This window comes from Eptatretus burgeri, chromosome 2, assembly GCF_056783735.1.
Source record: "Eptatretus burgeri isolate ZD-2024b chromosome 2, Ebu_testis_v1, whole genome shotgun sequence".
Taxonomy (NCBI): Eukaryota; Metazoa; Chordata; class Myxini; order Myxiniformes; family Myxinidae; genus Eptatretus; species Eptatretus burgeri.
Window position 1 is genome coordinate 39,117,444 of NC_140962.1, and position 26,625 is coordinate 39,144,068.

Here is a 26,625-nt window from a genome sequence, read left to right on the forward strand (position 1 = left end):
TGGACATTACAGGGACTTTCAGGAAGGAAAGCAGGGGAATTGAAGGAAGTGAGCTTGGGTGGATTATCGGGAGAAGAAAACATCGAGGATTTGGATGGGGGAAGATAAGAGGTGGTGGTGAACAGCTGTTTTGCAAGCCTGGAGGGAAGAATGGGAAAGAATAGAGTGAGGAAGTTTATTCCAAAGGCGGGAAAAAAGAGGAATGAAAGAGTGAAGGTGAGCAGCGATTCGTGATTTTGGTAGTTTTACCAGAAGGGGGTTGTTGGCAGACCTTTAGCCCTGTGGAAATGTGGTTGGGACAAATCGCAGAGAGAGCAGGGGGGGCAAGGCTGGAGAGGAGTCGGTAGAAGACAGAAAGACCACCGACCAACCTGCGGTGATTGAGTGAGAGGCCCAAAGACTCAGCTTCATTGCGGGAGATGCCGATGATCTTAAATGCCCTGGTTTCGACAGCGAGAAGCCGAGAAAGGTGGGAGGTAGGAGCACCAGCCCAGAGGGGAGAGCAGTACTCCATCAGGCTACGGACAAAAGCTTTGTAAGTGGTCAGGAGCTCAAGAGGGCCGAGGAAGGACTTAGCACGACGGAGGATTCCCAGTCGGCGACTGGCTTTTGAGGCGAGGTTGGAAATGTGACTTTCCCAGGAAATGTCATGGCAGATAGTGAGACCCAGAAGCTTGAAAGAAAAGACTTCTTCCAGAGGATTGTTGAGAAAGTGGATGGGGGGTTTTCTAAATGGTCCTTTCGAAGAGACATAGTGAGAGTGTGAGATTTGTCTGGATTGAAAGACATGTTCCACGTGTTGGACCAGTTTGTGATTTTATCCAGATCTGCAGTGAGCGAAGAAGCTGCTGCTTGCCGGTCTGAGGGATGACAGATGGTACGGCAGAGGGTGGAGTCGTCGGCAAAGAGAAATAGAGGATTTTCCAGAGAGTCCGAGAGATCATTGATGAAAACCAGAAAAAGAACAGGGCCCAGAACGCTACCTTGAGGAACTCCAGCCTGCACAGGAAGAGGGGATGAAAGAACTCCATTTAGGGCCACACGTTGACTGCGACAGGAGAGGAAGTCTGCGAGCCATGAGTGGAGATGGCCTTGAATACCATGGGAAGAGCGTTTGATGAGTAGTGCTGGGTGCCAGACTGTCAAAAGCACGTGATATGTCCAGGGATACGGCTCGGATTTCCTGTCTGGCATTGAGGACCTCCATCCATTGATGGGAGAGCAGAAGCAGCATATCCAGGGTAGAGTGACCTGGTCTGAAACCAAATTGATGATTGGAAATCAAGCCATTGGAGAAGAGGAAGCATTTCATGTCTGAAGCGATGATGGATTCCACAACCTTGCTGATGATTGGCAGAAGGCTGATTGGTCTGTAGTTACAGGGATCTGTTTTTGCACCTTTTTTTATGCAGGGCAGTGATGTTTGCTGATTTCCAAGCAGATGGCAGATGACCTTGGGAAAATGAGAGGGTGAATAGAACAGAGAGAGGGTGAGCAAGAGCAGAAGAGCAGGCTTTGAGGGCACGTGGGCTGATGCCGTCTGGACCGGTTGCAGAATCTGACTCGAGGTTTGAAAGCAAGCTCTCCACCTTGTCAGGAGAAAAGGATACAGAGTCCAGGGACAGTTGGGTGCGACTGGGTAAAGTGGGTAGAGAAAGTGATGGGTTTAGGACACAAGATTTAGCTGCAAACACCGAGTTTAGACATTCAGCTTTTTCACGTGCGTTATCAGCAGTGCGGCCATTTGAGGTAAGGGAGGGGATGGAGGGGGAACATACACCAGAAACAGGTTTGATTAAACGCCACCAGGATTTTGAGGAGGGAGAGAGGTTTGAGAGTTCAGACTTGAGATTAGAAAGATGTTTTCTGGCTCTCATGAGGGTAGCTCTGTGTGTTTTCTGGCTCTGTGTCTGTTTGTGGTGAGGATGTTGAGGTCGTGGAGAGATTCACTTACCTTGGCAGTGATATTCATGTCTCTGCTGGCTGCGAGTCAGAGGTCAATAGATGTCTGGGTCGGGCCTGGGGAGTCATGGATTCACTGGATCATGGGGTGTGGCGCTGCTGGTACCTGTGCGGGAGGACGAAAGTCCGAGTCTTCAGGTCCTTGGTACTTCCAGTCTTGCTCTATGGGTGCGAGACTTGGACTCTGACCAAGGATCTGAGACGGAGACTTAATTCCTTTGGTACCAGGTCTCTTCGGAGAATCCTTGGCTATCGCTGTTCGGATTTTGTGTCCAACGAGCGGTTGCTGAGAGAGACTCGGATGAGATTTGTTACCTGCATAGTCCGTGAGCGTCAGTTGCGGCTGTATGGACATGTGGCTCGTTTTCCTGACTCTGATCCTGCTCACCAGCTTCTCTCAGCGAGGGAGTCTCATGAGTGGAGGAGGCCAGTGGGTCGACTACGTGCCTCATGGTTGCAACAGGTTGACCATCATCTCAAGGAGATGGGGATGGGCCTGGCATCTGCCTGGGGGATGGCCAGACGGAGGCCCCTGGAGTACTGGCGGAAAGTGGACGCAGCGACGTGCTGTTCTGGCACATGCTCCCATACCTGACCTGACCTGATGAGGGTAGATACACACCTGTTCCGAGCTTTGTGGAAGGAACTGAGATTGCCCTCGGTTGGGTTTGCTTTCCATGAGGCAAAGGCAAGTTGTTTCAGGACAACTGCCCTGCCACAAGCTTCAGTAAACCAAGGGCGGGAGGAAGGGTAGGACAACTGAACACGAGAGGGGATAAATCTGTGCATGAAGGAGAGCAAGTTTCTTTGAAAGAATTCCCAGGATGAGTTGATGTTTGAGAAAGTAGTGATAGGAGACCAGTCTGTAAGTTTGATGGCTGCTCGGAGACCCTGCCAGTCGGCTTGAGTGAAATGCCAGACTCGACGGCGGTGAGGTGGTTCTCTGATAACAGCCAGAGAGATGTCCACTTTGACAAGGACGTGGTCAGAAGAACCGATTGGAGCGAAGGAAGAGCAGCAGATATTGTCAGGGAAATGTCAAAATCAGATCTAGAAGTGATGGAGCACCATTGGTTGAGATCCGGGTCGGGAAGTTGACCGATTGAGTCAGTCCTAATGAGTCGCAGAAAGCTTTTGCTGAGGTGCCATGACAGGTGAGAGAGGTACCCACACCTCGCCAACTGGTGTGATGACAATTGAAGTCACCACATAAGAGGAAGAGAGAGTTTGGATGGGAAGATAGAAGATGGTCCATGTTTTCGGATAGTGAGGTGTAGATGGAGTCATCACTGTTCGGTGGATGGTACAGTACACATATAAACATGAGGTGGGAATGGAGGGGAAGCCGAAGCCAGAGTTCTTCCTGGGGGTGTGGGGGAGTGAGGATTTGAAGGCACGTGAGACCCGATCAACTCACACAAAGGTTGCACAACACGAAAACAAGTGGTATACAAAATATGTTTATTAAAAACCCCATTTTGAACAGAAATCAGTCATTGTGATTGCTGTTACACAAATTTAAAATGCAATCACAATTGAAACGATTTCCAACCACTACAGACAATGCAAAATTCCACCTGAGACAAAGTTAATAATTAAAGGAAGGCTAAATAAATAAATAAGAACATTCAACAATAATGGCTTCTTTTCTTTTTTACCTCAGGATGCAGTCAATGCAATGCATCAAATGCAGAGACATTTGGCAAATAAAATATTATGTGGAAAGGTTGGGACGGCCAGTGTGTTTTGTGTAGCGTTGACTTACTCGTGTAAACGGGAAATGTCAGAGCAAGTTGGCTTATTAAACATGATGCTGTGAGGCGGCGTATGTAATTTATGGACAGGATAGTTAGGGATAAGATTGTATGTATTTTTTTTAAAAACCTCCTGTTAGTAGGCAGGACCAGGTAAAGACTTGGGGACAAAAGGCAACAAGGAAGCACTACACACTGGAAAAGGACACCATCATGAACTGCTTGCCCCTTTCCCCATGAACCACAAGCCGTGGTGACGAAGTCGGCTGTAGAGCCCTCGAGATCGACAATAGACCTTCCTTTTTGGGGGGGGGGTCGCCCTGTGATGTAGGACAGCCCGGAAGATGGCACCTCCCACAAGCAGCGAGCAGCCAATCATGGGATCCACCACAGGTGAAGGCGGTCCCAGAGGCCATGAGGGTCGTGTCTGTGCATGCGCGTGGAGTTGGACCTTTGTGGGAATAAAATTGCTCTTCGTTTCTCGCTTTGTCGTTGAAACAGGAAGGATGGCTCGCTGAAGGCGTGAACACCGCTTCATCATCCCTCACCTTCACCGTATTACTCCTGGCGTCCTTCTGCTCCCCGAGCCGCACTTCACCTGCATGCCAGAGACCTGCAGCCACCACCAGCTTCGTGCCAGTTAAAGTCTTCACCTGCTTTCCCTTTGTCAGCAGTGGTGCCACAGTGGGTGAGGATTGTTTATTCCTTTATCTTCGTATACAAGTTTGCATATACCCCTCTCCATATTCGTGTTGTGTTGACCACTCGGTTTGTTCCTTCCTATTTCTTGCGTCTTGTCGATTACCCTTATCCACATATTATTTTTGAAATGAACCATTTAAATTGTAAGAAATGTTTCCCCACCTTTCGCCTCTCGTGCACGTTTTCCACCACCCTGATTTGGCTTAATTGGGAATAATCTTGGGAATTAAAAGGTAAATATGAGCGCAAGGTAATTCGCATTTGAACGCAGTTTACGATTACCACCTTTCAGCTGTTCGCGGGATCAAATATCACGGCAGTGAAGCACATCACATTTGTGAGCCTCTGACTCGACAAGATTTAATCCAAAAATTTCATTTTTATTTAAAACTTGTCCATGTTACTGGATTCAGAAAGGGAAACCAGCCCAAAACAAATGCATACAGTGCACACGATACATCACCACCAGGCTTGGGTTGCTTCTCACCTTCCCGTCCTCCCTCTCTTTTTCCTTCTTGCTCATCTGTCTTATCCCTCTTCACCCCTCACCATTCCCCTCTTGATCCTATCCCTACCCTCCACAAGTTCCCATGAATCGACCCCTTTGTAATGAAGCCTTTAAATGAAATTGGAATTACATGTCGTGGCACAAGCTGTAGTAAAAATGTAGTTGAGACTTGGGCACCTTCACATCGCAATAATAGCTGTGTTTACAGGTGTTTAGCAATTCCCCACAACAGCAGCAAAGTGCAGCCCGTCACTGTAGCAAATGTCATCGTAGCAACCATGTAGAGGTGGCTCTCGGAGCCAACCGGAACAGAGAACAGGAGTGGATGTTGCTCCTAGAAAACAAAACAAAACAAAACAAAAACAGTACATCATTGGAGCCCCACAATACTACATGTTGTTACATGCGTGGGGTACAGGGTTGTTCGTAAAGTGCAAGGCCTTAACAAGGATAACAAGGTGTGTTCACAGAGGATAGATATTTTTTTCCTCAAACAAGGCTTTCACGTTTAGGTTAAGTCGTCCTGTTTTTATGCGCCGTTGAAAGGCGGTGTTAGTTGCTGTAGAGATGAGTGAGAATAAGGGTGTCGCATGATCTGTCCTTCCTATCTGAACTGTTGAGGGCCAGGGAAGGTTAGGTGAAGGGATCTATGAGAAGGCAATTCATGAGGTCACCCCAACACACGGCAATATAAAATACGCTCCATCCTCTCCCCTACCGCCGGTGCCGTCGCTGTTGTCACCTGTGGTGGGGCCTCAGAGAGGACCTTCCCACTGTTGCAACAATGTGGCGTGCTATTGAGCGGACCGCCTGGCTCGGAGAAGCGCCGTAATTGACTGGAGTCACGGCCTGTTTCTTACGGTGGGAAGATCTCATCTGAGTGGGCATGCAGGTTAGGGAGAAGAGTTGGGAGGGGGAAGGAGGTACTATTCAAGCACCTGAAGACTTTCTTTCTCTTTTACCAGGGACATCCGTGGAGCAGGGCGCTCGTCTTTTGTCAGGGACTCTTCACTGTGATACTTGCCATCTCCGCTGATATTGCCCTGCTCTCCATATTGTTCCCTGAGGTTGAATGTTGGCCACATTTATGCATCATTCAAACACATTGTTTGTCAGAGATGCAGCATTACTGTAGGCCATTTGAGCTCTTTAAACAATCCCTGCTTAGTTAATGTGTGTATGTGTGAGATGACCGGGCCCACACAAGTTTAAGTTTTTATTTATTCATTAATAATCATCATTCATCGTCTGTCTTTGTCCGTTGCATCAGCCTGTGAACAGGTATCATGCCAGTGTCCTTTTAGTTAATAAATCCTTATTTCTCGAGATTGTGTGTGCCCGCTCGGCATTCCGTCTCCCACGTGTCACTCATTTCAGCGACATCAGTGAATCCCTGAGGGTGTAAATTTGGGTAAAATCCTGATAACCGGCGTGGAGTTAGCCAACAATGGAATAACATCGCTCACCTCCGCTCAGGCATGCCATCGCTGCTAAATTGGCATTAAGCCAGCTATCCACGAAGCGACCGCTTCAGCGTTTTGCAGCTCCTCACTTGACTCGTTATTCACAGTCACGACAGTGGCGAAAAACACGACAATATTTCACGGAAGCTATGGGATTAGGGGGCTATCAAGAACAGAGAATGTTGGATTGGGGTTTGGACAGGTTCAAGTTAAGCAAGACAGACAGAACGGACACATGTACCAATCACTTACTTGAAAAGGCATGAACAAAGGCACATTATGGCAATTGTAACAATTAATGGCTGTGTGCAGGGTTGAATCCTGGCCGCATTTAAGCATCATTCAGACATATTGTTTGTCAGAGATGCAACATTACTGTATTGCAGTTACATCCACATGCTGCATATCCTTTGGTCCATATGCCAAATAGATGTTGGAAAGTGTCACCATCACATTGTTCAATGTATCCTTAAGGCCCGGTCACACCTTGACGTTTTAGCCAGTGATGGCAACGTGTTAAAATTTATGTAAAACGCTGGCTTACGTTGAACTTTTGATGTTTTTTTTTAAAGATTCGGACGTATTCATAGCAACTTGGTCTTATGTATAACGCATTGGTAACTACACAGAACGTTTCGTTGTGTTATAGATAACTTATACCAACGAATGCTGAACCTGTTGTCGGCCGACACAACCGATGCCCAACGATAGTCTAACTCAGGCATAGCGCGTTGCACGCATCGCCGACGATGTCGTGGCGTAGCCTATTAAAAGGCTGACGCACGATTCGAATCATAACTGCCGTAGAAATGGAAGGGTCAAAATCGCGGTCACACCTTGGCGATCTTGCCAGCGTATGCCGACGTAACAAAAAGTGTGTCTAAAACGTTGGGGCACGTCGAATACGGTATGGGTAAGTTTGGTATGCGCGAGTAGAACGCTAAATACGCTATCATAAGTCGTAGTAAGTAGAGTACGTCAAGAAATTTAGAACATGTTCAAAATTTTATGACGTACTCGGCGTATGACGCACGTTCCGCATGCGATGGGGATAAGTTTTACACACAATATGTGAACGCTTACACACGTCCACAAACGCTACTTATAAGCTACTCATAAGTCGAAACACGTCGCGGTAATGTCTTTTTTACGCGAAACTTATTTCTAACTTATGTTTGACGTGCTTTGAACCAATTCTTTACGTAGTCCCAACACACATCGACGTATGTAGACGTATTCCAATGACGTCTTCCGGTCGACAAAAAAAATAAATGAATGTGTTTCTAGGTTACAACTGCCATATAAAGACGTGTTCCCAGCGGTTTTGGGAATTGGTATATAAAAATGGTGTTCATAAAAGGGGAACCCAACAGTGTTTTCGAGTCCTTTTTGAGTCGATGTCCATGTCAGCAGTAACAGTATCAGTATCAGTATTACTATTAGTATTAGTATTAGTAGTAGTTTGTTCATGTTGGCAGTAGTAGGTGGGTGTGAGGGGGAGGGTGTGGGTTATGATGGATCGTCCTTGCGTCCGCGTGTCCACGGGTAGGTTCATAGGCTGCCACTCAACGATTTAAATGGCTGCATCTCCACTATTGAAAGTAGACGCTTGCGCTCAACAATTGGATTTTTTTTACACTCAACGACTTTTAAACGGTACCACTCAGCTAGTTTCATTGTTTACAATGAACGATTTAAATTGCTGTCACTCGCCTTTGTTTTTGTTTTTTTGTTTTTTTTTGACGCTGGGGTTTGGAAATTTGAAACGTTTCTTCTGAACGTGTTAAAACGCTCAAACTCGACTATTTTAAATAGACGCTGCCGATGGACAATTGGAATCATAGCCAAGCTAGACATCGAAGTGTGAACATCCTCATCATGCCGAAGAAAAGTTTGAAGAATGCTGCAAATAAGTGTCCTGGCCGTGGCCGTGGACGCTGACGCAAGGACGATCCATTATACCGACGTCTTTCAGCCTATAAGTAACTTAAAAGTAACGTCTGTCGACGTGTGGCAACGATCGCGTAACGTGCCAACAACACGTTAATCATAGGTAGGAAATAAGTTTCGGGTACTCTAAACACTACCTCGGCGTGTCTCAACTTATGATTAACTTACAAGTAGCATGTGTTGACGTCTGTCAACGATCGCAGACCGTGCATACAACTTGTGGCCAGCGTAGCGGAACGTGTGAGTCATACGCCGGCATACGTCGTGAAATTTCAAGCATGAAAAAATTTGAGGACAACCGAAAAGTACAATGTTTAAAGCCAACGTACAACGACGTATGGCAACGTACTACGACGTATGCCAGTGTGCTCTCAATGTTATCAAAACTTACCCATAACGTATTCAACGTGTGCCAGCGTTTTAGAAAAAAAATTCAAAAATCGGCATACGTTGGCTAAAACGTCAAGGTGTGACCGGGCCTTTACTCGCTGCACATTCAAAAAGCTATGAAGAATGTAAAATAAGTTCACAGTTCTATTTGCCATAAATGCTCATGCATTAAAGCCATGCAATTTTGTTGTGCTTCTGGGGGGAGGGAGGGAGATAGGGGTGAATATGCAGGAAACCATATACAGTATACCATGAGAGTAGCTCCACTTGCCAATTCTTAAAAAGATCATTTCATTGATACCCATTTGGTGTTTCTAGCATGAACAAACAATTCGGCTACATGAAGTTGACACGGCTAAGGTTTCAAATTTAATTTTCATCGTCAGTCGGGAAGGTTCAAGCGGGACCTGCGGATGTTGTTTTTTTTCTGATGGGACTGCAAGTGAGGTCCATTTGAAGTGCGGAGTATATCAAGATAATGATGTGGCAAAAATTATGGAAGAGAAAAAGGAAAAAAAAAATTAGGAATTCCTTTGATTTGTATATCACATCGGCAACTGCCAGCATGTGGCAGTTTTCCTAAAGTTAAAGATGCAGTTTTGACAATATGGTTGTTCAGTTATCGATTTTAAGGAGCCAAACTCAAAATGCATGTTCCTTGCACATATATATATATATATATATATATATATATATATATATATATATATATATATATATATATATATATATATATATATATATATATTGTTGTGGTTGACCAAATTCGCAAACCACCATTCAGGTCCCTTAGGTGAGATATCTCGGTAAGTATATGTGTAGTTAGGCCCAAACCCGTTGTCTAGAGGGAATAAATGTCATTCATGAGGGCTGCGACTCTTCAGGATAGCCGTTTTTCTTTTACTATCTTTATTTTGGACCAACCGCCATTATTACCACCACCAACCACATCTCAACAGCCATCACAACAACAACCACCAACCACAACGCCGCTTCACCACAACCGCCACGACCTTTACCGTCACAACTCGCCACCATCGCATCACCGTCATCTCGCGCCACTCGTGGGCACCGATGCTGGACTCGTGTAGAGCGCGCACCGAGCAGTGTGTTCAAAAGCATCACGGACTTTCCGCAGAAAAACGGATCAAAAACGACTCATGCCCACTTTTGTTCCGTCCAATCGGTGAGCGAGGGGCGATTTGGCCCCGCCTCCAGGGCGTTGGAGGGCGGTCGCTATATGCAAATTCATGGATCAAAAAGCATTCACGCCCACTTTTCCTCGGGCCAATGGGGAGCCAGCAAGAGAGGTGAAAGGTCGGAGGCAGAGGGTCAAAGATGAAGGAGCGAGGCCACGGGGGATATAAGGGGCCGCGTTCGTCAGTCGAGGCAGTTCAGTTCGCGGAGGAAGAGTTGAGTTGAAGTGGCAGTTCGCAGTTGGGAGTTTGCGGAGTCGGAGTGAAGAGGACGGAGCTGTGGAGAGGCGGCGGCGGCGAAGGCGGTTGAGGGGGTGCTCGCGTCGGATTCGAGGAACTGAGGAGAGAGAGGCCGGCGGCGCGACCGAGGTCGTGGTGGAGACGCTCGTCACGGGACCCGAGATTTTATGAAATCCTCCTTTCCCCGAGCATCAGCAACCCCCTCCTGTTTCCCCCCGCGCTGAGATAGTGCGACAAAGGGGGTCCCCTTCCCACCCCCTACCAGACACTGTCCGCGAGGCCCGCGGAGTTGAGGCACCACCGCCGCTCCGCGTTTCATCATCAGACGGGTAGGCCCGACACGGTCTCGGCCCCAGGCCCGCCTACCCCCTCATCCTGGAGGGTGGTTCTCTTTTCTTTTGCTTTGGGAATATGTGTTGTCGGCGCCGTCTGTGAAGTAAAATTGTATAAGTGTTGCCGAGTGCCCGGTAGTCGGATAGATCTGCATTGTCGCATTTGCTTTTTGTCTTCTTCTTTTCCATGTGCTTTTGGAGGAATTGTATATGTGTGCTTTCCGTTCATCGCGAAATAAATGTGCTTATTATTGAACTGTTTTCCCGCTTCGCTTCGTCATTTCTTTCATTGAATCCCCATCTTGCTTCACGTAAAGGGTTGGTCGTGGGCAAAGACGCCCGATAATTAATCGAACCGTCGAGGCCGACGAATAACACCGCTCGGTTATCCCGATAGTACGGAACGGGTCGCTTAAGTGGCCCGTGTCCGAAGTCGACCTGTGGCGAGGTGCGATCGCCCGGTCTACCCTCCGTGTGGGTACTTAGGTAGGTCGAATTTGGCGAGCAACCCTATCCCACACGGGTGGCGATTGGCTCGATCGCGGTGAGACCGAAAGGTCCACCCGTGACTGGTTCCCGGCGTTAGTCCGAGAGGGTCACGACTGGATTGTCCGTCCGGTGGGCGACGTGCCGCGATTCGAGTTACGTGGCCGTTCGCACGCCGGCGGGCGCGAATCCGCGACAATATATATATATATATATATATATATATGTATATATATATATATATATATATATATATATATACATATATATATATATATACATACATATATATACATACATATATATATATATATATACATACATATATATACATATATATATATATATATATATATACATACATATATATATATATATATATATATATATATATATATATACATACATATATATATATACATACATATATATATATATATATATATATATATATACATACATATATATATATATATACATATATACATACATATATATATACATATATATATATATATATATATACATATATATATATATATATATACATATATATATATATATATATATATACATATATATATATATATATATACATATATATATATATATATATATACATATATATATATATATATATACATATATATATATATATATGTGTATATATATATATATATATATATATATATATATATATATATACATATATATATATATATATATATATATATCAGGCTAATTTGTGTATAATAATGTTGGAGTGTTGTATTCATGGAAGCGATATAAAATTGGTCTCAAAGGCACGTGTGTGTGTGTGTGTGTGTGTGTGTGTGTGTGTGTGTGTGTGTGTGTGTGTGTGTGTGTGTGTGTGTGTGTGTGTGTGTGTGTGTGTGTGTGTGTGTGTGTGTGTGTGTGTGTGTGTGTGTGTGTGTGTGTGTGTGTGTGTGATGTACGAGAGAATGAGAGAGTGAAAGACAGTGAGAGGAAGCAGGATGTTACATTTTCATGCATGTGTGGCTACGCAGACTCACCGAGTGATATGCTTGTCGGCACCAAAGGCAGAGGCTCTCGTTAGCCATTGAACAGGGTGCCTCAACCTGGGCCGTCCTGACACATGTCTGCTGCTTGGCATCTACAATCCAATGTGTAAAAGGGGCGGTAAGGGGTGGGGGAATCATCTTGCTGTTGAAAAGTTTATGCTCAGTGTTGTAGTCAAAATCATTGCAACAGAATGAGCACACCTGTTTTGGGTTGGGTTGGGTTCATGGTAAAACAATGACTTACAAAGGAGAGTTGTATTCTTTTAAATAGGTTGGGTCAGTTGTTGAACTGAAATGCAAGACCAAAAACTTATTTATGCCTGTTTCGGAAAAGAGAAACAATGAATAAACAAACAAATTGCGTGAAAATACAGCTATCCGCATGGACATTACATAAATCGTGTTGTTCTCCACTCTGTCAAAAACCTGAAAATGTTTTTTTTTATACTTTGGACAAGGTTCATGCATTTCCAACTACAATGAGGAGGTGCTTTAACAAGTCATAAAAGATTGTTGTAGCAGGGATTTAACCAAGGACCTCTGTTTATTTTGACATAATCATTTCACATAATGTAAGCACAAGGAGATCAAAATCTGCAAAGTAGTGAGTGAAAATAAATAAATGAAAGAAAGAAAAAAGAAAAAGAAACACACTGCAAATTATCACTATCCATTTAGGATTCTTAACCCTTTGAAACCTAGCGACCGTTTTTCCAGCCACTATTCAAGCCTCCAAATACCTGAGTGGCTGGTTTACTGGTCGCCACTCAAACCTCCGTATATCCGAGCGGCCGGTTTACTGGCCACTATTCAAACCTCCATATACCTAAGTGGCCGGATTTTTTTTCCAGCGAGACCATGGTGGAGGAGCCGAAAGTCCAAGGAGCTCATGGTTCAAAGGGTTAAAATAACTCAAATTTAGTCTTTGGATGGAATCAACATAATATTAATCAAGGTATGCTAACAGCCATGGGAAGCAAGGATAAAGCTGATATTTCGGGTGTTAACCCTAACTTCGTTGGAGAAAAAGAGACGATGGGTTAACACCCGAAATATCAGCTTCCCCTTGCTTCCCACGTCGATTAGCATACCTCAATCAATGTTCTGTTGATTCTGCCCGTTGCTCTACCTGTTCGCAGACACACATCGACACGAGACAGTTCACGAGCAAGACTAGTTCCTCATTCAAATGTATTCACTCTGTCACCCACTCACTTCATTCATTACCAACCAGTGCCACAGCGAAGCAGGAGTTCCGGGTTGGGGAGCACGAACTCAGCATACTGATGCAGACCAGGTGGAGCTGGGTCATGGTAACGTAAAGTGAGTGGCACCCACAGACTGACATGATCACCCTTCTCCGTTTGCTCAGTGCCCTCTTTGTTGTTTGACAAGCTAGCAAAAGCAAGCAACACAATGGGAGATGCCGCTGCAGTGCGAGCCTCAACATCCACTTTGGAAAGAACAAAAATCTGGAAGAGGAAGGGTGAAGATGGTTGTATGAATCTATCTTAGACACCTGTGATCGAGTATCTACAAATATATCCAGTTAATCCCACTAAGTAATCATTAATCGAGCAAAATATTTATTTCACATTCGGATCAATTTTTACAATCTCCTTATTTTTACACTTGTGCTTCCTTTCTTGTGCATACCCCACTCCCCTAACCCCTATTTGGTGAATGAATTGCTATTTTTTTAAAAAATTTCTTCAAAAATACATTTGGTATTGGACTGAACATAATTTTCAGGGGGATAATTCCAAAACAAAATGAACTGGAAGGGCACTCAGTAGAGCGCATACCTTCGCCCTGCAATGCCTGATCCATAAGAACATATCAGGCCCAATACATTTTTGAAATATCATTCTATATATCGTTTTTCTCCCCATATCTCAATGGTGAAGAATCACTTGAAAATTTAAATCATTCTCGTATACAGATCCGGATTCGGATCTTTTCCAACATCGAATCAATTCTTCCTTGTCACACGCCAAACCTGTTCACCAAGTTTCATCCGAATCCATCCATAACTTTTTGAGATATCGTGATATATATTGTTACGAATCTGGAAACCATTCGCATTCACACATACAGCAGTCCCATAGTTCAGTTATCTCGTTAAGTATATGTGGATAGTTAGAATCCCTCCCCTATGTCTAATGGGTTAATTTCATGTGTGCGCTGCGGGTTTCTTTTATCGTCAGGTTTTTTACACCTTTAAATCTACCAACGCCAACAAAACCCTCACACCACTCCTCCTCCTACTCTGCGGGCGAACAAGCGCTTCACCCACCCAACTTTCACTTCACATCACGGCGCCATAACGCACATGTTTCTGACTACGGACGTGGGCAGAGCCCCCTCGCCTCAGAGCTCTGACTCCACCCCATCAAAGAAGAATGTCTCCCCTCTCGACACTGGGGAAGACAAAAGATCCTCTCTCAGGGGAGGAGCACCGAAACACCCCTCCTCCAATCCCGGCTGGCCACCACGACACCCAAAAACGCCCCATCCAATCCGGAGGCGAGTTACCCGAAAGTGGATCCCTCCACCCCGCACGGGGGAGGGATAAGAAGGATCGCGACCTGTATCCGGGGGGTTCCTTGGTTGCTTGGAGGTCGTTCCTTGCTTATGGTCTGCTGGGCTCTCTTGGTCGTCGGTCATCGTTCGTGGCTGGCCGGGTCGTTCGTAGGATCCTGGCTGCGCTCGTTAGATTCTGGTTCGTGGGTTCAAATCCCACCGTGGTGGGCTGTGTTGGAGCGCTTGAGCTGGGGATCCCCGTTCCCTTCCACAGACTCCGAGCTCAACAAGTGCGAGTTCGTAAAACCGCACGAGGCGGCCAGGTACCCGACCAAACTCTAACCCCCAGCCCTCCGCTGCTGGAGGGTCCGAATAAGGTCTAAGTCACATTTGCTCTACGGCGAGGATACGGCGGCCGTACGCCCTCTGAATTGACAGAAACGTGTGGCGGCCGCAGAGTTTCTGCGGTGGCCTCAGGGTGGCCCTACGCCGTTTGGCTTTCTTTTACAGGCCGTAGGGGTCGCCGTGGAATTATAACGCGGAATCATAACTTTTTTCATTTCAACGTTTGCCGTCGCAATTCGACAAGCCGAAAAAAAAAAAACTGGTAAAAAAATAAAAAATAAAAGAATTAACCCATTCGTTACCGTCCGTCTGGCCGCACGTTCGCCCTGCGGTCGCCTTGCGGGCACCTTGAAAATTATATGGCCGCCGCAGGGCCCCCTTAAGGTCACCGTGCGACATCAAATCAAAGACCGTACGGCACCCCCACGTTTTCGGTCTCCACAATTTATAAATACGCCGTGCGTCTACCCGAAAAATAAAAACATATGTGACTGCTACATTGTGTGACCGTGGAAATACTGCGGCCGCCGTATAATTGCTAGTGGCCGTAGATTTTGGAGACCCCACGGCCGCCGTGGCAAATGTGACTTCGACCTAAGGGCCAGTTGGCTCTATTTCTTTTTGGGTGTGTGTGTCCGTCTGTGGCCAGTCTTGTAAGTAAAACTGTTCAGTGATTGCCATTGTACATTTGCCTGCATTTATATTCGTGATCAAGTCTGCTCTGTGTTTCCCTCCCTATTGCCTATTGTAAATAAATAACTGTTAAATGTTCCAGTTCGTTGTCTGCGTTTTCTTTCATTGACCCAGTATGGTTCGGGTTTGAGAATTAGGGAGGCAGATTGTGCCGTAAATTGTTATTTGGGCCGGCGCGGCTTTGGTAATTCCCACTCGGTTACGCTGGATCCGAGTCGGTAACAGTGACTCGGTTCGGACAAAGCTGGCCGAGGGTGTGGCTTCCCCGGTAGTGAGACCGTGCGGCTAATTAGGTAAATTGGAATCAGGCAAAAAGACCCTAACTGCGCGGTCGAAATATTGGCGTCCACGATACATTAAGTGACCCGTCGACTTCGGAGTTATCCAGAGTAACGACCTTCAATTCCGGGTGTTCGGGTGGAGACGGCCCAACTGCTCCATCTAGCGGTCGTTCCTCGCCCCCGAACCCGGCACTCCAACAATATATCGGTTTAGCCCTATCACTCAATGGTGAAAAATCAGTTTAAAAATTATCAGATCCGGATCTTCACCAAAATTTCTTCAATTCTTCTTTGTCACACACCCAATGTGTCCACCAAGTTTCGTCTGAATCTGTCCAAACTTTATGAGATATGCTATACACCCGCACCCCGACATTAGCGGTTCCTTGTCTTCGTGGTTGATAATTTGCGACATGCTCCTACATTTGCGGGAAATCGCCCCGCATATTTGCAGCAATTTATTTTTCCATGAGCCGCAAGCATAACATAGTTCTAAAACATATCTTCCGCGAGCCACACACAAAGCAGCTGGATGTACGTACAGTACAATACTGTACCGACGCAAAAAAACATATCTTCCAAGAGCCGGGAACATGACCCGCTTCCTGGACGTGTATTGGAGCTTAGCAGGATAAACAGTTTCGTGGGACATCTCACCATGTGCACTTTAAACATACGGTACTGTATGTACTGTACTGTAGCTTCATGGGATAAACATAGTTTTGCGGGATGTCTCACCTGTGCAACACGACATTCCTGTTTAACTCCCATGAGTTACTTTCAGAATGAAAACACCAACAGCATCTATTGATGTATCCAGTAATTACCAGGTCGCCACATACAGACATTACACAATGGAAACATTCAGCGCATCTTCGTGTAAATCACAATCTTGCTACAAACAGCACCATCTGAGCTGTTACATTTTAAAAACGCTCAGCATAATCTACCTGAAGATAGGAAAGACATCATGTCCTGTGAATTAAAGAATGGAAATGTTCAGCATATCTTTTAGTGTAATTAGCAGCTAGCAACATACGGACTAATTACACAATGGCATCACTCACCACATCTATTATCAGCTGCCAAATACAACATCACCCACAAAAAATCCCCCACAAACAATGCGCAGACGACTCACAGTGTCCTGGATCGCCATCATTCTGTCCCGTTGCTCTGACCTGTGTATTGCTTCTCACTCCGTTCATTCTTCGAAAATGGCTCCCAAGGATTGAGGATAACACTCAGAAGGTATGCCTCCAAACAGACCACTGATAAAGAAGGTGAAGCTCCTTCACGACCATCTCTCTAGCACGGGTGGTGCAATCATGAGCGCGGCAGGTACAAGTGGCACCTCCAGCCCGTTTACAGCGAGCAGGGGGTGGTTCCACCACTTCAAGGCACGATATAATTTGCGCAGTGTCAAGATCGTAGGGGAGCGTGCCTCCACAGACCACGAAGCGGCCAAGGCATTCCCTGCAGAATTCGCAAGCCTCATCGAGGAGAAGGGGCACCTGCTGGACCAGGTCTTTAACGCTGATGAGGCCAGCTTGTTTTGGAAAAAGATACTGACCAGAACGTTCAACTCTCAGCACGAGAACAAAGCAGCCGGCTTCAAGGCCGCAAAAGGACCGGGTATCCCTTCTCCTCTGCGCAAACACCTCAGGGGACTTCATGGTAAAGCCCAAAATGCTCTACTGTTCCCTGAACCCATGTGCGCTGAAGACCAGAAACAAGCAGGTACTGTCCGTGTAGCGAAGGGTGAAAGGGAAGGCATGGGTGACGCCTGAACTTTTCATGGACTGGTTCCATTACTGTTTCGTTCCTCAGGTCGAGAGGTACCTGGCAGGAAAGAACCTTTCGTTCAAGGTACTCTTGCTGCTTGACAACGCTCCTGGCCACCCCAAGGACCTGAATGGTGCTCACCCGAACGTTGAGGTCATGTTCCTGCCGCCCAACACCACCTCCCTCACCCAGCCGCTCGACCAAGGGGTAATGTCAACTTTCAAGACATTTTACCCGGAGCACCTCAGCTTCGATGTCATCATCGTCGTCATTTCGCAAAGTTACATATGCTGTGTTTGTTTAATAAAAAATTGAAATAGTACATGATGTTGTTTTTTTTGGTTTCATGGTATGGTACTGTATGGTTAAGAGACATTAAAATGCATTCTTCAATAAATTCGAAACGGTACCTGGTGTTATCGTTTTTTGGGGATTTTTTTGTAAGCATCTTAAAAGAAACTGTAATCGTGCATTTGTGGACAAAAACATTTAAAACTTTAAAAACAGGCACGAACCAGGAACCGCCACGAACCGATAACATTATCCCCCTTGTCCCCATTGTACCAATTCCCCGACTTTGGTGGTGTTGCCATTTGTGGCCTTTTTCATGAACCAGGATCCACTGCGAAATGATAATGTTATCTCACTTGTCTCCATTGTAACAATGACAAAACACTTGTGGATTCTTTCCCCACACTCGTGGATTTTAACCCGACACTCGAGGATTTTTCACAGGTTGGGAAATCCCCGGAACCTATCCTCCCATTGAAACATTCATGGGGTTTTCCCCACATTCGTGGGGTTTTCCCGGAATTTATCCCCAACGAATGTCAGGGTCCTGGTGTCGATCATTTTTGGCCACATCTCTCAATGGTGAAGAATGACTTGAAAATTTTTCGAATCCAGATCCGGATCTTCACAAATATTGAATCAATTAGTGCTTTTCACACACCCAACATGTCCACAAAGTTTCTGCTGAATCCATCCACAACTTTTTGAGATATTGTGCTATATATCGTTTTTGGCCCTATTTCTCAATGGTGAAGAATGACTTGAAAAATTCTCAAATCCGGATCCAGACCTTCACCAAAATTGAATTGGTCCTTTTCACACACCCAACCTGTCCACAAAATTTCATCCAAATCCATTCACAACTTTTTGAGATAACATGCAATATCGTTTTTCGGTCCCATCTCTCAACGGTGACGAAGCAGTTAAAAATTAAATAATTCTCATATGAAGATCTGGATTTGGATCTTCACCAAAATTGAATCAATTCTTCCTGGTAGCATTCCCAACCTGTCCACCAAGTTTCGTGTGAATTCATCTATAACCTTTTGAGATATTGTGCTGTATATCATTTTTGGCCCCATCTCTCAATGGTGAAGAATCACTTGGAAAAATTCTCGGATCGGAATCCGGATCTTCAGAAAAATCAAATAAATTAGTCCTTGTCACACACCCAACATGTCCACCAAGTTTCGTGTGAATCCATACACAACTTTTTATGTGTGAGTATAGCCCGCAGTTGGAATTTTTGCAACTTTTTTTTTCTTTTACGTATAACCCACGGGTTATTTGCATGAAAATACGGTATTTCCAGATGTGATTCAAGCAATTAAACAGAAGCATAACTAAAACCACACTTGGTGGAGCGCATACCTCCACCAGGCTGAACAGTTTACGTTTTGTATCCCACTGATTGGTCCGGATGCAGATCCGGCCTTTCGTCCTCGTCACACACCAAAATCGAATCGGCTTGTTCTTGTCACCTGCCCAACTCGTCCACCAAGTTTTGTCATAATCCGTACACAACTTTTTGAAACATCGTGGTATATATCATTTTTTGTCCCCATCTCTTCGTGGGAAAGAATTCTACTGTCTGCCTTCGGGATGACTCCTTCGCCATTCTCCACTGAATTTGAATAGACAAACGGATCATTGGATAAACAGATAATTGAATAGATAACTAAGACAGTTCATAGAACATATTACCCACACTGGGTTCAGAATAACACTGCAGAACACAAAATAATTTCACAAGATTACCTCTGTTTATGCAGTGCGTTATACACCACCTTATTTAACATGTTGTTTACTTATTTAACATGTAATTTAACATATATTTAACAAAATTCTGCGAAGCAGAAGGATTTTGAAAGTGCAAAGAAGACTATTTGTGTTCAAGTAAATAATTCAATTGAGATTTTAAAGGTAGTAGGAAAAGACTTTTTTCGGAAGTTGCCGCTGCTGCTGCTGCAGTCTTTTACACTACCTTATTTAACAATTAACACGTTACATTAGTTATTCATGCCCGTTGTTTGTGTCCTCTATGACGTTCTTAAAAACTAACTTCCCTGTTTGGAATGGTTTTCAATTTTGTTTTCCTACTAAACAGGCAGATACACTAAAAAAACAACTCACTCCTCTCTGTGCATATGCGATCGGGACGAATTCAGAACCAAAGTTCTGTTCAACTGCGAGTTTGTTTTCCGTTTTTCAACTACAAGTTTTCAACTACAAGTTTGTTCAACTACAAGTTTTCAACTACAACTACATTCAATATAAATTAAGTTGTTCCTTGATTCAAAAACTGACATTTGCAGACACACAGACAGGCAGAACTGAACCAATTGCTTAACCTCACTTTTCACTTTGCATGTGTGGGGTAAATAGATAATGGAATAGATAGAGTGCATTCACAAAGCATTCACACCCCTTGGTGTTTGTCACATTTTGTTGTTACATCCTGAATTTAAAATGGATTAAATTTATATTATCACCGATTTACCAAAATATCCCAAAATGACAAAGTGAAAACATGTTTTCATAATTTTTACAAATTAATTAGAAATGAAAAGCTGAAATGTCTTGCGTCAATAAGTATTCAACCCCTTTGCTATGATGATCCAATTTCCTTTGATCATCCTTGAGATGTTTCCACAACTTGGTTGGAGTCCACTTGTGGCCAAGTCAATTGATTGGACATGATTTAGAAAGAAACATACCTTTCTATACAAGGTCCCACAGTTGACAGGACATGTCAGAGTAGAAACTCCACCATGAAGTCCAAGGAACTCTGTAGAACTCTGAGATATAATTCTAAGGAGGCATAGATCTGGGGAAGGGTACAAAATCATTTAAAGTGTTGAAAGTTCCCAAGAGCACAGTGAGCTCCATCATTAGGAAATTGAAAGAATACGGAATTACCCAGACTCTTCCTCAAGCTGGCCGTCCGACCAAACTGAGCAACCTGGAAAGAAGGAGCTTGGTCAGGGAGGTGACCAATAACCCAATAACCCAATAACCACTCGAACAGAACTACAGAATTCATTGGCTGAGATGGGAGAACCTGCTGGAAGGATAACATTCTCTGCAGCACTTCACAAATCTAGGCTTCATGGGATTGGCCAGAGGGAAGCCACTCCTGAGAAAAAAGGCAAATGACAGCATGCCTGGAGCTTGCAAAAAGGCACGTGAAAGTCTCAGAGCATGAGGCAAAAATATTCTGTGGTCTGATAAGACAAAAATTGAGAACTCTTTGGCCTAAATGCAAAGTGCTACATCTGGCGGAAGCCGAGCACAGCTCATCAACCATCTAACACTATCCCTAGCGTGAAGCATGGTAGTGGCCGCATCATGCTATGGGGATTCTTTTCAGCAGTAGGGACTGGGAGACTTATCAGGATAAAAGGGAACAAGGAATGGAGCCAAATAAAGGCAAATCCTTGAGGAGAACCTGCTTCAGTGCAAAAGGACCTTCGAATGTGGTGAAGATTTACATTCCACAAGGATAATGACCCCAAACATACAGCCATAGCAACATTGGAATGGCTTCAGAACAAGAATGTGAAAGTCCTTGAGTTGTCCAGCCAAAGCCCAGACTTGAATCCCATTGAGAATCTGTGGAAAGACTTGAAGATTGCTGTTCACTGACGCTCCCCATCAAACTTGACAGAGCTTGAGCAAATCTGCAAGGAAGAATGGGAGAAAATCCCCAAATCCACATGTGCAAAGCTGATACAGACATACTCAAGAAGACTCGAAGCTGTAATCGCTGCCAAATACACTTCAACAAATGACGTGGGGGTTGAATAATTATTGATGCAAGATATTTAGATTTTCATCTTTAATTAATTTGAAACAAAATTCTAAAAACACATTTTTACTTTGTCATTATGGGGTATTTTGTGCAGATCGGTGACAAAAAAAAACAACAATTTAAATTTAATCCATTTTCAATTCAGGCTGTATCACAACAAATTGTGACAAAAGTCGAAGGGTGTGAATCGTTTATGAAGGCAGAGTATGTGTCAGTATTGACTGTGTTCTCACAATCCCCACCTCAGAGTGGATGTGCTGGGGCTGTGCATACAGTTTATGAGGGTCTGGAAAGGCACCTTGTGGCAACCTCTCTCGAAGAAGCACAAAGCAGGCAGGTGGCTTCAGGGGGACAGCAAACCTCAAGGTCGTTACGAGATCTCTAGAATGAAACAAGTGATGGAACAAAATTAAAAATTAACAAGCAAAGGAATATATATATATATATATATATATATATATATATATATATATATATATATATATATATATATATATATATATATATATATATATATATATATATATATATATATATATATATATATATATATACGAAAGAGATCTTAAATTCAAGAGTACATGACTTTCAAAATGATGTATTGTTATGGATTTTAGAATCCGGTCTGATGAATGCATCCACACATCCAGGTCCTCAGACAGTTATTTCCTTAAATCCATCTTCAGATTAGCCCCATCCCCATGTCTCATGGGATTTTAAATGTGATGCCTTGAGAAGGGTAAAGGATAGATCCCCTCTCTTATGGGAAGCTTTTTTTTTTCTTCTTTACGACAGACACGTTCACACACATTTCTTTCACGAGCTCTGAAGGCCGCCATCATTTTTCCTCAGCAACATTTCTTTCATGAGCTCTGAAGCCCACCCTCATTTTTCCTCAGCAGCATTTTCGCGAGCTCCGACGCCTGCCTTTTTTGATAGCGCACGGGTTGTCATGGTAACCATGCCCCAGTGGGGTGGGGTGAGCTTGGGGCGGACGACACCCCGTAGAGACGCCCCGAAGATATAAAAAGACGTTCCGTGAGGAGAGGAAAAGGCGAAAGAGGGAGGTTTTGAAGTGAAAGAGACGTTCTGTGAGGAGATACGTTTTTGAGAGTGGGGAAAAAGCGAAAGCGATACGTTCTGAAGAGAAAGATATACGTTCTGAGATAATAAAAAAAGCATTAACGAAAGAGGTACGAGAGAGAAGCGAGCAAGAAGCGGGTGTAGGCGCGCAAAAGAGAAGGAAGCGTGCGTGTGGGTGTCTGGCCAGCGCCAACAGCGAGACGGTTCATCCTGCCCAGAGCTTCGGCAAGCGAGCGTGTGGACTGGCGTTCAAGGCTGCCCCGCGAGAGGCTGTACGACAAAGCTGGGTGCTGGTGAGGGACGTGACACGTACGCACACATTTCAGAACGTTTGTTGCTTCATGGACGACTTTCTGGTGAGCGAGATGATTTTCTCCCCCTCCCCTCCCTCTGAATGATCCGTGGGGTACCCTTGTCTGTGTTTAACTGACATAAGTAAGTTAACCCCTGTTAAGCTTCTGCTCTTTGTCTCTTTCGTGGCATTTTGATTGATTTTGTTTGGAAATTCTTGATTTACCTCAGCAAATAAAAAGTTTTTTAGTTATTAATTTAATTATTAATAAATTATTTGTCGATTTCCAACCTGTCCGTGTTTGTCCTTTCCTTCATTGGTCTAGCATTGTTAGAACCGAGATAGACTGGGAGGTAATTACCACAGATTTGACCAAAAAATTGTCGGCATGCACCAGCGGTTAAAATGCTCGGCCACCCTAATTAAAATCTAATCACATAACATTGGTGCTTTGCCGAGGGCGCGTTCCCTGCTCAGGAAACCATGTGACCTCTAGTTAAACGGAATAATTAGACGGTGGACACTGGAACTCGTGGTTAACTGGGTGGCGTTCGTGGTTCTAAAACAACCCACCATACCACAACGTTAATTGTGAGCGGTGGCCCCAGGTCCGGCTCTACCGAGGATTAATCCCCATGAGTGACAAACTGGTATCTCGGTATCCGGCACCACAAGAGTATGAATGCTTAATGAGGCCTTTTGCACATGCACTGCGTGTTTGTTTTTAGTGACTCAGTTCTGCTTGCTGGGCACTTTAAACCTGCCGTTACTCACGCGCAGTGTGCAATTCAAGCAGTCTTTTAAACATAAATTTCAGCATTTAAAAGAAAAGAGTGGCAATTTCAGGGTGGTTAACCATAATGCAAATCGGACTCGCAGAGATTTAGGAAATATGAAAACAATCCGTGGATGAGAGGTGTTGAGTTGAGGTGGTACAAGCTAGCAGTATACACACTTCATTGTTCTGAAGCCATTCCAGTGTTGCTATGGCTGCATGTTTGGGGTCATTATCCTTGTGGAATGTAACACACACACACACACACACACACACACACACACACACACACACACACACACACACACACACACACACACACACACACACACACACACACACACACACACACACACCTTGAACCGAACAAACAACATATTTATAACACTTCTCACTGCTCCCGCCCCACCCTCCCCTCCAACATGATTAATAGTAGATATAATTATTTTAAACTTCCCTGATGCATTTACTAGCCCCAGATATGACATCGCCACTGCTGGTAAGAATCACCCAAACGAGGTACGGTGTCTCCCTCCAACTGTTTTGTTTATGCAGACGCACCCTAGCATTTTTACAGGTAATTTTCCAAGTATTTTCAGCTTCTTTTAGAAGCTGTGTTCACCATTTTAGGTCATAATCCTTATCGCACATGCACGATAGCAGTTCACATGCTCCGAAGATCGCTATTAGTCGGGGTTTCTGCACATGGGCGCTGAGCATTCTGGGTGGATTGTGTCACTTTCAAAGTCCCGTATCTTCTTACTACAATTCACCGTCTGCGGTACCTGGGAACAGACAGACGGACAAAAACGGCTGAACCGATCGCAACCATTTTTTGGGTGTGTAATCCTGGGACCCCTTGGAGTAAAATAGGCATAAATATGATAACATGACCCCCTTGACGGCTCCCGTAGAGAGCGGGTGCTTCTAGTTATTTTAAATTCAAGGCCCATTGAGAAGCTTGTTGTAAAACTTGCAAACACATGCACATAACATGCAGAACAAATCACAAGCACACAAAAACAACAAAGCATGTGTAACCGTTGAAAAAATTTTTTTAAACCAAAATTACTTGTGAATAAATTATTTGTATTTCAAAGGAGAATTTAACACGAAGCAAAGAAAATCATTGATGAAGTGAAGAATACGAAGTTAGTAAGCAAATCCACTGCTCCCCCTCCCCCCCCCACAAAAAACAAACAAATAAATAAATAAACCAATGTCACCCTCAGGGTGACCCGTATCTTGCCAAAAGATGACCACGTGTGACTTCTTTAAGGTCACACTGAGGTGAACAGAGCTGCTATCCACCAGGAGCGACTCCTTGAGGAATATCTACCGACGAGAGATTCCGATGAGAATCGTTCTACAGAGTAACCATGAAAAATATGCGTTTGCCTCATAACGTCACCAAATGACGTCATAATGTCTCACGCTTGACATATCTAGAAAGCACTCATCGAGGTGTTCAATTTGAGGTACTACACGATATGGTTCCTAAAAACTAGTGCGACTAGTGCGAAATGCCATATAGCCTCTATGACGTTATATTGTTCCTGGAATGTTCCGGAGGAACTTTTGCACCGAAGGTCATAATCCTTGACCTTTGACCTTTAAAAAGGCCACAAAGGTCAAATTTTCAAAGTTGTGGGAATCGAACCGGGTTTTCGACATTTTGCAGCCGTTGATTGAAGGTCGCTATAATTAATGATAACTTGGTGAAAAATCATCACATCGTCTCATCCTTGACTTCTGAAACGATCTACATCGTCAAACACCGCTCGTGGACCATCGTCGTCTTCAGACTTGTCCGATTTTATGATCATTCACCGAGGGCGGTGACATATCCACGTTTAAGCGGACAAGACGCGAATAAACAAAGATTTCTTGAAATCGGCCTGAAAATGTATCGGCTTCCCGAGTCCTGACACGTTTGTTGTTGTTGTTGTTGTTGTTGTTGTTGTTTAGAAACAGTGATAGCTGTCGTTAAGGTGACCACAAGTTACCTGTGAAAACCACTTCCGAGGCTCGTCCTGATGAGGGTTATGTTCGGAGTATCCGCGGCGCTCAAGGACCAAACACTGAGGAAATACACACACGAGCATAACGAGCATAACGAGCACCAGGCCATGACGACCGTACGTATCCCTACGTCATTGTGTCCTCATGTCGATTTGTTTAAAATTTGAGTTGAATAAAGCTCCTCGTATCCATTATTATATATATATATATATATATATATATATACACGTAAGAACCACGCACCGAAATCTTTGATATCGACTTTTTTGCATATTCCTATTTTATGAATAATAGACAACGATATAAGGAGGAATCACGGCCAAGCTTGAATGTTTGGTGCAAACACATTGCGATAATCCCGTGAGATGGCCACGCCCACCGTAAACCACGCGCAGGTCTTCAACGTCAAGCAAGCACGTTATTTAATTATCATGTCGTTTTCTCATTGTTTATGGTGAAGGTCTCAGGATCACAATAACTCAAGAATGATATTAGGATAGGATAAGGTGGGTAAACATTTGCACTTCCCCAAAACGATCCAAGCAGACCGGTTATATATGCGAACCAGGACGGGGTGTCGTGGTGCTCGTGGTGCTCGTGGTGCTCGTGGTGCTCGTGGTGCTCGTGGTGCTCTTCCTTTGCAATCCTACTGCTTGTGGTGTTCGTCAACAGGGTTGGCTTGGTGTTGATATACAGAT

The 26,625-nt window shown here is 44.4% G+C and overlaps 1 protein-coding gene and 1 long non-coding RNA gene across 4 annotated transcripts; one reads left to right on the plus strand and one right to left on the minus strand.

The window, feature by feature from the left end:
- Window positions 1-4,263: 4,263 nt before the first annotated feature.
- Window positions 4,264-15,665, plus strand: LOC147031854 (uncharacterized). Its single transcript, XR_015050950.1, has 2 exons — window positions 4,264-4,404; window positions 12,012-15,665. It is a non-coding gene; the product is annotated as an uncharacterized LOC147031854 (long non-coding RNA).
- PIGX (phosphatidylinositol glycan anchor biosynthesis class X) lies at window positions 4,778-26,088 on the minus strand. Of its 3 annotated transcripts, XM_085853403.1 has the most exons (6): window positions 21,466-21,486; window positions 20,864-20,906; window positions 20,662-20,771; window positions 13,258-13,498; window positions 12,018-12,118; window positions 4,778-5,260 (listed from the first exon to the last, which is right to left on the minus strand). In XM_085853403.1, the coding sequence occupies exons 1-6, from the start codon at window positions 21,469-21,471 to the stop codon at window positions 5,129-5,131; spliced, it is 633 nt and encodes a 210-aa protein (XP_085709529.1). In that variant the 5' UTR covers window positions 21,472-21,486; the 3' UTR covers window positions 4,778-5,128. The 3 variants fall into 3 exon arrangements, with proteins under 3 accessions (XP_085709529.1, XP_085709519.1, XP_085709511.1); XM_085853393.1 differs by lacking the exons at window positions 20,662-20,771; window positions 20,864-20,906; window positions 21,466-21,486 and adding exons at window positions 21,998-22,136; window positions 25,912-26,088; XM_085853385.1 differs by having other exon boundaries at window positions 20,864-21,565.
- Window positions 26,089-26,625: the final 537 nt, after the last annotated feature.